The sequence below is a fragment of the Salvelinus namaycush genome, chromosome 4 (assembly GCF_016432855.1).
Source record: "Salvelinus namaycush isolate Seneca chromosome 4, SaNama_1.0, whole genome shotgun sequence".
NCBI classification, from domain to species: domain Eukaryota; kingdom Metazoa; phylum Chordata; class Actinopteri; order Salmoniformes; family Salmonidae; genus Salvelinus; species Salvelinus namaycush.
The window spans coordinates 58,133,670-58,148,941 of record NC_052310.1 but is presented as its reverse complement, the minus strand read 5'-3'; the positions used below and the strand labels follow the sequence as shown (position 1 = coordinate 58,148,941).

The 15,272-nt window shown below is 39.5% G+C and overlaps 1 protein-coding gene across 1 annotated transcript in view; it reads right to left on the bottom strand.

The window, feature by feature from the left end:
• LOC120046665 (tetraspanin-15-like) overlaps nucleotides 1–15,272 on the bottom strand; it is a 48,466-nt gene that overhangs the window by 16,404 nt on the left and 16,790 nt on the right. The window contains exon 4 of the mRNA XM_038992062.1: nucleotides 2,700–2,795. Within this exon, the coding sequence (XP_038847990.1) occupies nucleotides 2,700–2,795 (96 nt within the window). The remainder of the gene's footprint in view (nucleotides 1–2,699; nucleotides 2,796–15,272) is intronic.

Sequence of the window (15,272 nt, the reverse complement as noted above, 5' to 3'; positions counted from 1 at the left end):
TGCTTAGGGAGATTAGCAAGTAACCTTTCCTCCAGCAGCTCATACAAGCACTTTGTACCAATCCATGGTTCACCACAGAGACCAAGTAGTCCAGTTCAGATTTTCATCAGAGTAAGAACTAACCCAAGCCAAAGCAATACTAGGCCTACTCTAGAGATCATTAAACAAATACTGGCCTGTGTTAAATGTCAGTTTTAAAACACACAAAACCTAGAAGCCAAATATACAAGCCAGAAATCAGAGGCTTGAGATGTGTGCATCCATTTGAGTGCTATTAAAATATCCTGCTATAATTATAGTCCTTAATAAATACATACAAATATAATGACTTGCAATAGCAGAGACCTTTGCTTAAAAAGCGTGAAGACAGGCAATGAACATTCACAAATATATTGCATGTAGCTGGTAAAACGTGCACCTTTCATATTCGCATGAAGTGAACGTTTTTATACGAATACATTTAAAGATGGATGTCTCAATCGAGTGGCAGAATGTCACGTATTCCTAAAAAGCTGTGCCTCTGACGCCACTAAAACCATCATGAAAGACATCCTATGGTACACAAATAAAGCACAATACATAACGTACATTTCCCCCTATAGAACCTACTTCCATCTGAGTGACCACTTCGAGAGCCAGTCTTCAACTTGGCTGGCGAAACACCTCAGAGTTAAAAGCAAACAGAACTACACCTACTTCCTTTTAAAAATACAGTCTAATCTGATGCAGTTCAACATCTGACCATAAGGTAGCACTTAAGAAAAATAGTATCTATGAAAACCTTGTCAAAGTACCTTAGGCTAGGTCTAATACTAGTTAAGAGCTACAGCACACAGTTGTGGTTACACACAAAATCATATTCAATAGTGAGTTTAGAAAAAGTTTTAAAAAAAGGGGACAGCAGCACTCACTTGATGCAGTTGTATTGATCTACTTCCTTCTATCAACAAGCCCAAACTACCACAACTATCTCCCTCAGTGGGGATTTTCAAAGCTCCTGTTCGACCTGCTTTAGGATAATGTCAAAACACATCACACAGTTGGAGAGAATGGAGACGGTATGACACATTGACGTTCTATTATGGGAGACAGACAAAGCTGTCCTCCAACATTTAGAGTCCCAATTTACAAGTAGTTATTTCTTGAAACATTTTCCATTCTACAAACAGCTTTGTGTTGCTTGTGGTGAGTATAAATGCTTGAAATAAAGCACAATACTTGTTTGGCATATACAGTGTTGTGAAAAAGTATGTGCCACCTTGCTGATTTTCTCTATTTTTGCAAATTTCTGATACTGAATGTTGTAAGATCTTCAACCAAAACCTAATATTAAATACAGAGAACCTGATTTTACAAATATATATATTTTTTAATTAACAAAAAGTTATGCAACACCCAATTTGTGTGAAAAAGTAATTGCCTCCTTACAGTCAATAACTGGTTGTGCCACCTTTAGCTGCAATGACAGCAACCAAACACTTCCTGTAGTTGTTGATCAGTCTCTCAGTCTCTCTCATTCAAGTTAGACCAAAAAGCACCTGGAAGCAACTTGATGATCATCAAGACTCTTGGAAGAATGTTCTATGGAAAGACGAGTCAAAAGTATAACTTTTTGGATGACATGGGTCCCATTTATGCATGGAGAAAACCAAACTGCATTCCACAGTAAGAACCTCATACCAACGATCAAGCATTGTTGTGGTAGTGTGATGGTTTGGGAATGATTTGCTGCCTCAGGACCTGGACGCATTGCCTTAATAGAAGGAACCATGAATTCTGCTCTGTATCAGAGAATTCTACAGGAGAATGTCAGGCCATCTGTCTGTGAGTTGAAGTCAGCTGGGTCATGCAGCAAGACAATGAGCAAAACGTCTACATAAATGTCTACATAAATGTCTACATAAATGGCTAAAAAGCAACACATTTGAAGTCCAGACCTAATCCCAGTTGATGTTGTGGCAGGACTTGAAACGAGCAGTACACGCTTGAATATTCACAAATGTGGCTGAGTTAATGCAGTTCTGCATGCAAGAGTGGGCCAAAATTCCTCCACAGCGACGTGAGAGACGGATCAACAACTACAGGAAGCATTTGGTTGCAGTCATTGCAGCTAAAGATGGCACAACCAGTTATTGAGTGTAAGGGGGCAATTACTTTCACACACAGGGGCATTGGGTGTTGCCTAACTTTGTTTATGAAGTAAGTATGTAATTGTTGTGTTATTTGTTCACTCAGGTTCCCTTTATCTAATATTAGGTTTTGGTTAAGATCTGATAACATTTAGTTTAAAAAAAATGCAAAAGTAGAAGAAAATTAGATGGGGGGGCAAATACTTTTTCACAGCACTGTACCCGGGTTACTTTCTATCATCAGTAGTCCTCCTGTGTAACAACTTATGGAAAAGCAGAATTTCTGGAGAAAATGGGTTCTCTGTAACAGATTTTGTCAAGGTTAAGGGTGAGAATGAGAACTCCAATGCTGCATTGACAGCATCCATCTCTCCCCCACCCGGTATGAACCTTCTAATTACAACGAACCACTTTTCCCTTTGTGACATAACCCCTCCAATTATGTCAAAGTGAATAATCACAAATTACATTTGTTCAATGGCAATGAAAAACACAAAGAATCGCAGACACAAAACCTGGCAAACAGTTTAAAAATAATATCCATTTATTTTTTTCAAACTGAAATCTTACCTTTCTTTGAACAAAGTCCATGATGTTTTTGAAATCCAGATCATCGTAGTAATTCACTATTCCTTTACGAATGTTTTTGTTTAAGAGGTCCAAAGTCTATGGTGGTGGAAAAGAAAAATAGAGGGTGAAATATATTAAGACTGTAGGATTGATAGTGTAGGCAGCTTTAAAACAATTGAGTATAAACATTGTTTTTGATACATTTAATAAGGAATTCAATGCACCAACACTTGAACTCTCCCTATATTGCTCCTGTCAATAAAAACTACTTTATTTTCCTAAATCCTGGCATAAGCAATTCCTCAAGACACAAATTGCCATGTAACCTCTTTTTGACAGGATCATGATCAGACTTGAAACATATCTGTTTTTGGACCTTAGGAGGATTAGTTACTGTTACAATTTCAAAATGGCGTTTTTCTTGCTAACATATGATGGAAGATCCCCGAGTCGCTGGTTTGCCTGGGAGGGGTCCCTGAGCAAGAAAAGTTTGAAAATCCCTGCACTAACCAAACAAATTGATTAAAAATGGAAAGGTGAAATGTCTTTAGTCAATAACTATGCAACCCCTTTGGCAAGGGCAAGCCTAAATAAGTTCAGGAGTAAACATTTGCGTAACAAGTCACATGGACTCCGTGTGTGCAATAATAATGTTTAACATTTATTTTTAACAGATTTTGGCCAGAGTGAGCCCTCTCATCGTCACACCACTTTCAACCAGCGGTTTTCAGTTGCGGCTGAACATTTTGGTTGTGTGTTTAACTCTGCCTGTAAACACGCTGGATGATTCAGAATCCATTGAAGAGCTTGAACGATTCATTGACGAGAGATACTTACGAACTCAAAGAAACATGTCGCTGGTTTCGGAGGATTCAAGCATTGTTAAGGACAACCAACCCAATCAACAAAACAAACCAAAACCAGGTTGGCCAATAGGTATCAACGATGGAACCAAACCATCCCCTAGTAAGAGGGTGTGGCGAGTGGGGAGGTTTACTGATATGGATGTTGACTTGTTAAAATCCATCAATGAAAGGCTTGCCAAACTTGATATCTTGGATATATTACGAGAGGATATCAATGCATTATGTGCTAGTCTAGAATTCAGCCAACGTCAGATTGATGATCTATGGAAAGAGAACACGGCGCTGAAAGGTACTGTAGACTCTATTCATAGAAAGGTGGAGGTGGTGCAAAGGGAGAACAAGCAACTTAAAGAAACCTTGCTTGATGTACAGTGTCGATCAATGCGGAACAATCTAATATTTTCAGGGATACCGGAGAATGACAAGAGCAGAGGCTGTGAGGACACAGTCCGAGACATTATGTCAACTCAACTAAAACTGCCCACTGATGTTGTGCGTAATGCCACTTTCTCCAGAGTCCATAGAATAGGTAAGGCCTCTGGAAATAGGCCACGGGCTATTATTGCATGTTTTGACAAATTTAAGCAAAAGGAAATTACGAAGAACATGGGCAGAGACCTCAGAAACACTGATTTTGGAATGAATGATCACTTCCCCACCGAGATCAATGAAAGGAGAAAAAAACAATATCCCATCAATGAAAGGAGAAAAAAACAATATCCCATCATGAAGGAAAAGCGTTGCCTGAATCAACGAGTCTCCATGGTGATGGATAAACTTTATATCAACGGGCAATTGTATCGGGACTCTAGAGTAACTCCCTGGCTATTTTAATTTAATGTTCAAATTTGAGTTTGTGTGCTGTAGTGCATCATGACAACTTCAACTATAATGAATACATGCTCTATTGATCTTCACTTGACAAGGAAAGGGTTGCATATAGCTCAGGTTAATGTATGTAGCCTTCCTAACAAAATTTCACTTGGTCAACATAAATAATATTCATATCTTGGCCTTGACCAAAACGCATTTAGATGCATCTGCAAATGATGGGCAAATGAACATTCAAGGATATAGTCTACTGAGAAGGGACAGGAATAGTGGGGGTGTAGCACTGTATATTCAGAATCATATACCTTTTAAAAGGAGGGATGACCTTAATGTATGTCAAATAGAGGCACTATGGGCTCAAGTACATCTGCCTCACCAGCCACCCATATTGGTGGGATGTGTGTATAGGCCTCCTAGCTCTAAGGTGTCCTATTTGGATGACTTATGTACTGGGTTTGACCAGGCCACAGATAGCAACAGAGATGTATTTATCTTGGGTGATGTTAATATAAATTGGAAGGATCAAAATAATTAGAATAGAACAAAATTGATTAAATATGCCAAGAACTGTGGTTTGAAACAAATGGTTAATGATACTACTAGATCTTCAATTAAGTTGGGTCATCGTTCAGACACATGCATTGATCTGATTTTCTGTAATATACCATTGCAATGCTTAAAAGCCAGATCAATGCCAGTGGGCTGGACAGACCATAATATTGTGACTAGAGGTCGACCGATTATGATTTTTCAACGCCGATACCGATTATTGGAGGACCAAAAAAAGCCGATACTGATTAAATCGGTCGATTTAATTTTTTATTTGTAATAATGACAATTACAACAATACTGAATGAACACTTCTTTTAACTTCATATAATACATCAATAAAATCAATTTAGCCTCAAATAAATAATGAAACATGTTCAATTTGGTTTAAATAATGCAAAAACAAAGTGTTGGAGAAGAAAGTAAAAGTGCAATATGTGCCATGTAAGAAAGCTAACGTTTAAGTTCCTTGGTCAGAACATGAGAACATATGAAAGCTGGTGGTTCCTTTTAACATGAGTCTTCAATATTCCCAGGTAAGAAGTTTTAGGTTGTAGTTGTTATAGGAATTATAGGACTATTTCTCTCTATACGATTTGTATTTCATATACCTTTGACTATTGGATGTTCTTATAGGCACTTTAGTATTGCCAGTGTAACAGTATAGCTTCCGTCCCTCTCCTCGCCCCTACCTGGGCTCGAACCAGGAACACATCGACAACAGCCACCCTCGAAGGAGCGTTACCCATGCAGAGCAAGGGGAACAACTACTCCAAGTCTCAGAGCGAGTGACGTTTGAAATGCTATTAGCGCGCACCCCGCTAACTAGCTAGCCATTTCACATCGGTTACACCAGCCTAATCTCGGGAGTTGATAGGCTTGAAGTCATAAACAGCTCAATGCTTGAAGCACAGCGAAGAGTTGCTGGCAAAACGCACGAAAGTGCTGTTTGAATGAATGCTTACGAGCCTGCTGGTTGCTACCACCACTCAGTCAGACTGCTCTATCAAATCATAGACTTAATTATAACATAATAACACACAGAAATACGAGCCTTAGGTCATTAATATGGTCGAATCCGGAAACTATCATCTCAAAAACAAGACGTTTATTCTTTCAGTGAAATACGGAACCGTTCCGTTTTTTATCTATCGGGTGGCATCTATAAGTCTAAATATTGCTGTTACATTGCACAACCTTCAATGTTGTCATAATTACGTAAAATTCTGGCAAATTAGGCAGCCCAAACTGTTGCATATACACTGACTGCGTGCAATGAACGACACAATTTCACCTGGTTAATATTGCCTGCTAACCTGGATTTCTTTTAGCTAAATATGCAGGTTTAAAAATATTTACTTCTGTGTATTGATTTTAAAAATGCATTGATGTTCATGGTTAGGTACAGTCTTGCAACGATTGTTTTTTTTTTTGCAAATGCTCTTTTGTTAAATCATCCCCCATTTGGCGAAGTTGGCTGTCTTTGTTAGGGAGAAATAGTCTTCACAGTTTCCAATGAGTCATGTTAGCAGGCAATATTAACTAAATATGCAGGTTTAAAAATATATACTTGTGTATTGATTTTAAGAAAGGCATTGATGTTTATGTTTATGGTTTTACTTGCCCTAGCAGAGCTGGTTAGGCAGTTTTCATGTTATCCAGAGCGTTGGTGACTGTAACTGTGCTGCTGGATACAATTTAAATTGCGCTTTTTTGCCGACGTTTACTGACACCGGCCATATTCAATGGGTGTTGAGGGCTTGTAAACTCATTATTCTGCGCTCTGGTACACTCAGACGAGAGTGCTCTGAAATCGGAGTAGATAGCCAGAACGAATTTACGAAAGCACCCGAATATCCATTGAGAACGCACAACAACTATACCATTTAGCTAAGCTAAGAATGACGGGAATAATCAAGTCAATAAACGTTGGGTAGTTAACCTATAGTTAATATACTGGTAAGTTTGATGTATAACTACTAACGTTAGGTAGATAGCATATCATTACAGCAGTATGTAATGATGTTAGCTATGTGGTTCGTAAGGACACCGTAGCTAACAAATTGTCAGCCAACATAACGTGTAAGGTAACTTATTTGAAAAGTCATTACTTTATTACATTAAGTAGCAAGCTACCGCGAGGACGCACTCTATCGACTCTGCGGCTTGAGCATGCTTTTGGTGCACAGTCGATAGCGCGCTGGACTACGGGCGCTATCGCTAAACCTGCTCCCTGCTTGTTTCATTTGAAGTCGTGCACAATTATCAGTTTATTATTTGGTTTATATTGCCCATTCATTGTCAGTTAGAGACACAGTAGTGCACTGGGACCCAAAAGCATAATCAGTGCTGTAACTCCCCCTTGGTCGTTAGGGCAAATCTGGTCTGTGATAGTTATTTTTTTTTCACACCTAGCTCGGCTATTAGATTATTCTTTAGTAAAGGTTGAATAGTCTATTGTTCAGCTATTAGCCCCCCTCCCCAACTTGAAACAAATTGTTGTTATTCCCATCTCGTTCCTCGCCCTCTTCCACGCATCATTCTCCGCCTGAGTGGCTCGCTTGTGGACGTGCAGGCAGGATATTGCAGGACTTTCAGCTGTGCGTCAAGAATTCTGCATAGCAAGTTTGTATGAAGGTCTGGTTATTCACAGGCAAATTGTTATATGCTATGGAGGTACATTTTTGTCGAGAGCAAAACTTTATTTTCAATCCAAAATAAAATTGTTCTGAAAGCAAAAACATTTTTTGCAATCAAATATTTTCTAATGGAGTGCCAAACTTTATGCATTTTATTCCCCAAAAATATTTTGAGAACAAAAAATGTATTTGAAAACAAAACTCATTTTTTGAGTGTCAGTTTGGCTACAACCAATACCGTTCAGCCTTTCTTTCCGACACAAAGGAAGTCATAGCGGACACCTACGAAGGACTGTGTGATGATGGCATCTCAGGTAAGCAGCACTGGCCGTTCTTCCGTCCAACTTCTACATAGGTAGTAGTTAGCTCCGATTCAGTGTAGGTTCATAACATTCTACCATCCATCAGAATGATAAATCATGCAATTATTATTCTCAAGCTAACCAAAAGCATTTAGCTTCAAACGCCTGTTCTTGCAATTTCGAGTTGAATTCATCTAACTTTCTTTCATGGCAACTCTTAAGCAGGCCATGTCCTATTTGTTTTATAGTCAATATATAATCATATTTCATGACAGTTAGCTTTTTTTTACAGAAGGATGAAAGAACACAATATGGTCTGTCGGGGAATGCTATTCTGATATGTCAGATGAAGGGTTAGACCAGAAAGTCAGGGCCATTAAGGCAAGGATGCCTCATGCGGGCTTTAGAATGGTCAGAGGAAGTCTCCAAGCTATGGGCCATCGTGTACAATGGCAAAGAGTTAGGGAGTCTTTGCAGCGTGTATGTAACAGTTTTAACTTTAGTCCGTCCCCTCGCCCCAACCCGGGCGCGAACCAGGGACCCTCTGCACACATCAACAACAATCACCCACGAAGAATCGTTACCCATCGCTCCACAAAAGCCGCGGCCCTTGCAGAGCAAGGGGAACCACTACTTCAAGTTCTCAAAGCGAGTGACGTAACCGATTGAAATGCTATTAGCGCGCACCACCGCTAACTAGCTAGCCATTTCACATCCATTACATGTAGATGGTACACGTATCATTGCCAGAATGATCCAGCTTCGTTGCATTGCTCGGCAAAAATACTCTGTCCCGTCTCTCGTCCACATTGATACAAATCATAAATTGATAAGGTACTAAGATGTAGAATGTCTCCATCAAATCTAATAAGTTATTTCAACTTTTTTATTCTTACTTAGTCGTAGACAAAATGTTTGATGATGAATGAAAATGGAGTTGTTCTTCATCAACTGGTAATACATAAATAATGAAGCAGGTTAATAGGTTAAACATTTCACTTTTAATTCCAATGCTTTTTTTCAAGATACAACATTGTCATCTTTGAAAGTATAGATGGATTTTCAAGGAAGGTAAGTATATTATTTTGTATGCATATTGCATATTTCCCATCACCTAATGAACAACCACAATACCAGTCTGGCGTTAAGCTTTCTGTGCTGTATAAACGTATCCTGAAAATGACAACTGCTTCTTTAGATTGAACGGTCATATCGCAGTCATTGTTTTCATATCTTCAAAAAATAAGCTATTTTCTTTACTTTCAGAGTGCGAGCTGATCAAGGGATCGAAAATGTAGATATTGCCAGATGTATGTTCACTGTCCGAGGAACAGGCCGTGGAAGCTTTATTGCTGGAAAAAGTGTCCATAACCAGAGGTAATGAAACTGTTCTGTGTTCTGTTTCTCTCTTCCTGCCTTGTTGTACATGGAAGCTGTCTCACATGCATTCATTTAAAAACCCTTAAGATGTCAGCTGCTAATTTTCAGGTTTACACCCCAAACACTCAGCCATTTTCACTGGACTATCAAGCCCCTGTTGCTGCCAAGTCATGATTTCCCTGGGGGTTAGCCTTGCAATAACCAAGTGGTGAGACACATAGCCCTCTATATTTAAACGTTTCAGGTACACTCAGATAGGTGTCTGCGTCACATAGAGTCACAACTTGCACTTCTATAACCTCGGACCCACCTCAGTGTTCACTATTCATTGAGTGAGACCACAGAGATCAGGTTCCACCCCCCCACAAAACCTTTTCTTTCTCTCTGTTAGATTGGACTGCTTATGGAGAGATGTTTGGAGTGCTGTGACATGTCAGTACTATAACTTGCTGCACAGTTTGGAGGAAGAAGGCTACCTTGACCTGTCAAATTCTATCCACCTATTCTATGTGGGATATGTGTTCCTACCTTGTCTGCAGGCAGATCTGCAGCATTTCACAGAGAGTTGGAATAATCACCCTTTAAGTACAGAGGCGAAACTGACACCTCACCAGCTGTTGCCTTAGCACTGCACAACTGATTCAAATGATCAAGTCATCATCAAGCTTCAAGTGGCATTTATATATTAATTTCTGATCTGGTAATGTAAAAGTCTAATAATGATATTATCTTCTATTATTTGTCCTCATGTCTCTGTTTTTCAGCATAAAGTACTCTGTAGCCACTTGGTGTGGACACCAGGTGAGACCCCCCCCACCCAGTCTCTTTTTAACTACCTTATTTTCTCAATAACAGTCTCTCTCCTTCACTTCATCCCTCTCCTCCTTCTCCCTAAATCCTCTAGGTTATATCAGCTGTGTTCTTGAACCACTCCCGTATCTGAACTGGCTGACACAGAGGGCACAGCATGATCATAGAGGAGGGGTCACTTGGTCAGGTCAACAGGAAGTATTATTAAAGAGATGCTTTACATTGAAATACAGATAGAGATGTAGTAGTCCCAGAGTTAATGATCCAAGGTCAGTTTTGCATTTTACCTCCTGATGATGATGACTGACCGTGTTCGAATAAAAAAAACAAAGCTTAAATCATACTCTCTCTCTATCCATCGGTCTCTCGTCTGCAGGTATGTTTTGATGTGAGAGAGGAACCATTCCCGTCATTGCCACCTCACCCGCTCTTAAGATAACCTTCGGGCCGACTGGGAGCCCAAGGCTGGTTAGGAGAGACCGCTAGAGACACTATGTAATTGTGATGAACAGAGAATATTAGGGTAGCACTGTAATTCATTAATCATATGCGATCTTCCCTGCTCCTCGCTTTTACCTCTTTCTTCTACACCTCTCCCCACCTCCTCTTTCTTCCTCTATTTAAAAAAAAATAATGCACACCATATGTGCATTGAAGTACAGATTGAACTTGTATTTATAATATTACAATTATAATATTTATAATGCATGTATTATGCATTTATAACACCTGGATAATGAACTTTCAATAAAGCATTTCACATTCTCCACTGGTTAAAATTAAGTATCTCATTGAAATACTACACCTATCCTGTGTCCTCAGATTAATGCAGATGAAAGGACTTCGATATACATAGGAATTGTATTTTTTTTTCTGTATATATGAATTACAAATCAGCCTTTACTTAAATCATGTTTCTAGTCTATTGCATAGTTACAATGTGAGGTAAACACTGTTGAAGAGTATAATTGTCATACATACATTTGAATGGAGTTTGATACACCTGGTATTGGATATGACTGAAAAAGAATGTCTCAGAGATTCATACCTGAACCGCACCTTTATTTGCCAAGGAAGAGTACATGATCAGTGAATACATTCAATGTACAGGCTACAATGTGGGGATCTCATGCGTGGTAATAACTACAGTACATGTATATAGGACTTGCACAATAAATGTATTATATTCTACTCAATCCATAGGCTTCATTAATGCCATTCAGACTTGAAGTCAATACAACAACTATGATAACTGAGGTTCATAGGTTCTGAACTAATATTCATACCAAATGTTTTAGGGTCCATACACAGATCGGCTACATACTGTAGCTATCTACACATCCATAGGCATACAGTTATATTTATCCTCCACTACACAATAAGCAAATAAATAGTTAGCTAGCTATGTTACTTCAGCTGCATTGCATGGCAAATATAAGCAAGGCAAGCTTACACAATTGTACATTCAATTTGCAGTAAGTGCTTTAGCTAGCTAGATTCTTTACATCCACTGTTTCACAAGATGACAGCCTGGTTTTTTCAGGAGTCCCTAAAACATTAAACAACACAAATTACAATTTTATACTCATGTCATAACACTAGCTAGCTAGCTAGCTAGCTGGCTAATGTTAGCTAGTCAGCCAACTTGCTAAATAGCAATTTTCGTAAATTAACTTTATAACAAAAAAATATGCAATCGTTTGTCTCTACATTAACCAACATATTCCTCTCAAGTGTACATTTTTTGCTTAACTCGTTATGACGTTATAATTACTTACATTTGCTTCCACCGTAATGTTTTGTCAGCCATCTTCACTGAAGAAAGTCACCAGCAACAGATGGCTCCCGTCAAACTCGTCATTGGAACAACTCAATATGATTGGTCATATAAAAACCTTAGAGCACTCATTATGCATTTGGGTCTCAACTCCCCGTCTGGAACAATGAAGCCGTAATGCTGGGTACCTCTAAGTCCCGCAGTGTAAGCTCGCAACTTTTAAAGGAGGAACCACTGTAAGCTTTCAACAAGCTTTTTGACGTGAACATAAGTTTTATGGGTAGCCAAGCCCTACAGAAACAATGTGTTCTAGAAGAGGTTTGAGTCCTTAAAAAAAGGGGTTATATTTTGCAGTCAAATAAATATATAAACAGGGAGATATATATTAAAACAACTTTTTAAGTTAATATAATGCTATAGTTAAGTGAGAAAACCAGTCTGAAAAAGGGCAGCACAGCTCCTCCTGATGTGAGCATGAAAGAGATTTTAAATTCACTGTCTGGAGATATGAAGAACCATTTCAAAGTAGAGGTGTAGGCAAGAGAAAAATATTCTGTCATTGATGAAAAAGATGGAATATGTCAGATATACAAAAAGCTTGGGGGAAAATACAGAGAATGCCTAATTCCTTGACAAAGACACAATGGTCTTTAACTGTATTAGCCGAAGTAAGGAAACGGGATGAGAAATTATTTCTGGAGAATCATGACAGGACATTGGAGATAAAGAAAGTTTGAAAGCTCTTGTTGAACAGATCAAAACCTTGGAAGAAGAAATTCAACAATTACAGGCAAGGGTCGTAAAAACAGACCCTTTGTTCCCTCAATCTACCCCCACTCTGAATTGCACAAGGCAGATCAGGTTTCAAGCATCTAGTCAGCACTGCCTAGCTATGAGTCAACAGATACTGACAGCAATGACGAACAATGTCTTAGTACAACCAGAACACAGGCTGTAAAAGGTAGTAAAAACACATCTCTAGTGACAGTAAATCACACACAAATCAGCATCTCCAAAACAGTTGGACGAATGGTCAAAAATGTTGAAACATCCACGAGAAGTGGGTATGAAAACATGGGACCATTTGAAGCGTTATAAGAAACTCCACATCTACATCCTTATGATGGGTTACAGTTATTAGCTTTTGTTTTGAACAACCGTGAACATGGTGTCCTTGAAGAAAAAGGTTTATAGAGCTGTGGGTGGTGAAGAGCAAAATGTGGCTGATGGATGGAGGAGCCATACATGTTCTGGTCACCGGCAATGAGAATGTCGGAAAAGAAAATGTGTTCTTATGAGGAATGGCCAGGAGAAGCAGGGTCCACAAAGACAATGCTGGTGCTAGCAAAGAAGCTATGGCCGCTACTAAAGTAGTGGAGGCTCCTAACAGCATCATACAACGTGGCACAATATGTAATCCAGCTACTCTGATGCTTCCTCCAGATACCACATTACTTGAACGACTGTTGTGAGTTAGTTTTGGATCAGCTCTTTGATGGGTTTATTAAGAGTAATCTGTTGGAAAACCCAGAATTGATCTTATACACAGACAGTTCAAGCATTGTGGAGGGGGGTGTGAGGAACGCAGGCTGGGCAGTTACTACAATGGACAATGTGATAGTGACAGACACGTTACCTGCAGGAACATCAGCACAGGTGGCGGAATTGGTGGCTTTGACAGAAGCGTTTAAACAGGCTGAAGGAAAAACAGCTAACACACACACACACGAGGTATGCTTTTGGCGTTACCCATGATTTTGAAAAATTATGGAAAAACAGAGGATTCATGACATCACTGGGAGCTCCTGTGAAGAATGGGCCAGAGGTGATGGCTCTACTGAATGCTCTCCAGTTACCTGGACAAGTTGCAATTTTGAAAATTAAAGCACATGGGAAAATGTTTACAGATGAGAGTAAAGGTAATGATATGGCTGACAGAGCTGCCAAAGCGGCTGCCAAGAGAACACCTCTGTCTCCTAAACTGATTAGGAGATACACCTTGGATACATTGCAACACATTAGAGATATGCAAGGCAGTGCACCAAAAGATGAAGTGTGGGAAAGGATGGCTGCAGGATGCAAACTCAATCAAGAATGTGTTTGGAAATACAACCTGAGATGTGTAGCGCCAAATGCACTCTTACCCTACTTGGTGACACAGATCCACTCTTTGGAGGCACATTGGTGTGGACAAGATAGTTTATCATTTTGTGGGCAAATGGTGGAATCATGGCTGAGGCTGTTATGGCGAATTGCAATGTTTGTATGGAAAACAACACCAAGGGACGAGTGAAAGCACAGACACGACAAGCACCTGCACCACCAGGACCCTTCAGACATCTACAGCTTGATTACATCACAATGCCCAAATGTAAAGGACATGAAGATGTGTTGAAGCCTACCCTACGAAGAAAAGAACTGCACAACACACAGTTAAAATTCTGATTCGAGAAATCATTCCCAGATGGGGATTTCCGGAACAATTCGATTCTGACCAAGGCACTCATTTCACAGGAAAATGTGTCAGGAGGTAGCTCGTCTTCTGAACATAGACTGGCAACTACACTGCCCTTATCATTCTCAATCGAATAGGCAGGTAGAACGCACAAATCGAGTTTGGAAAGAGAATTTCAAAGCATCAAGAAGGGATAGCATGACCAGATGCATTGCCTACGTTATTATGTAGTATACGAGCAACACATAATAAAACCACAGGGTTGAGTCTGTTTGAGGTCGTCACAAGTCGACCCATGTCACTACCAGGCACTTTAGATTTGAGAAAACCAGATGTTCCCTTCATGAGTGACACAATGCTTAAAACCTTTTCTCAATAGGGGGAGCTGTTTTCACTTTGTAAAAATTTCGTTCCCAAATTAAACTGCCTCGTACTCAATTCTTGCTCGTACAATATGCATATTATTATTACTATTGGATAGAAAACACTCTCTAGTTTCTAAAACCGTTTGAATTATATCTGTGAGTAAAACAGAACTCAAGTTGGAGCAAACTTCCTGTGAGGAAGTGAGAAATCTGAAATCAGGCAGGCTGTTCTGGGGTCAGTTTATTAATTTGCATGTCTTCTATTGGTCGAGATGCACTGCATACGCCTTCCCCTAGATGTCAGCAAATAGTGAGAATTGGAATGGAGTTGCTAGGCAGATCTGAGGCCATATAAAGGGTCTTGGAACGTGGGGTGCAGTCTTTTCAACATTCGCCATGACGCAAGACAGACCTCAGGATGGCGTTCTGGAAAGCTCCCGTTATAGGCCTTAGATATATCCGGCTCTGATTTTATTCGATATAGGTGTTAAAGACATCATAATGTTGTTATTTTAAACCGAGTTATATCAATTTATATCAGTATATTGCGATTTTCGGATATTTCTTTGTGCTGCGTTATAGTGAGTTGGGCACGTCTG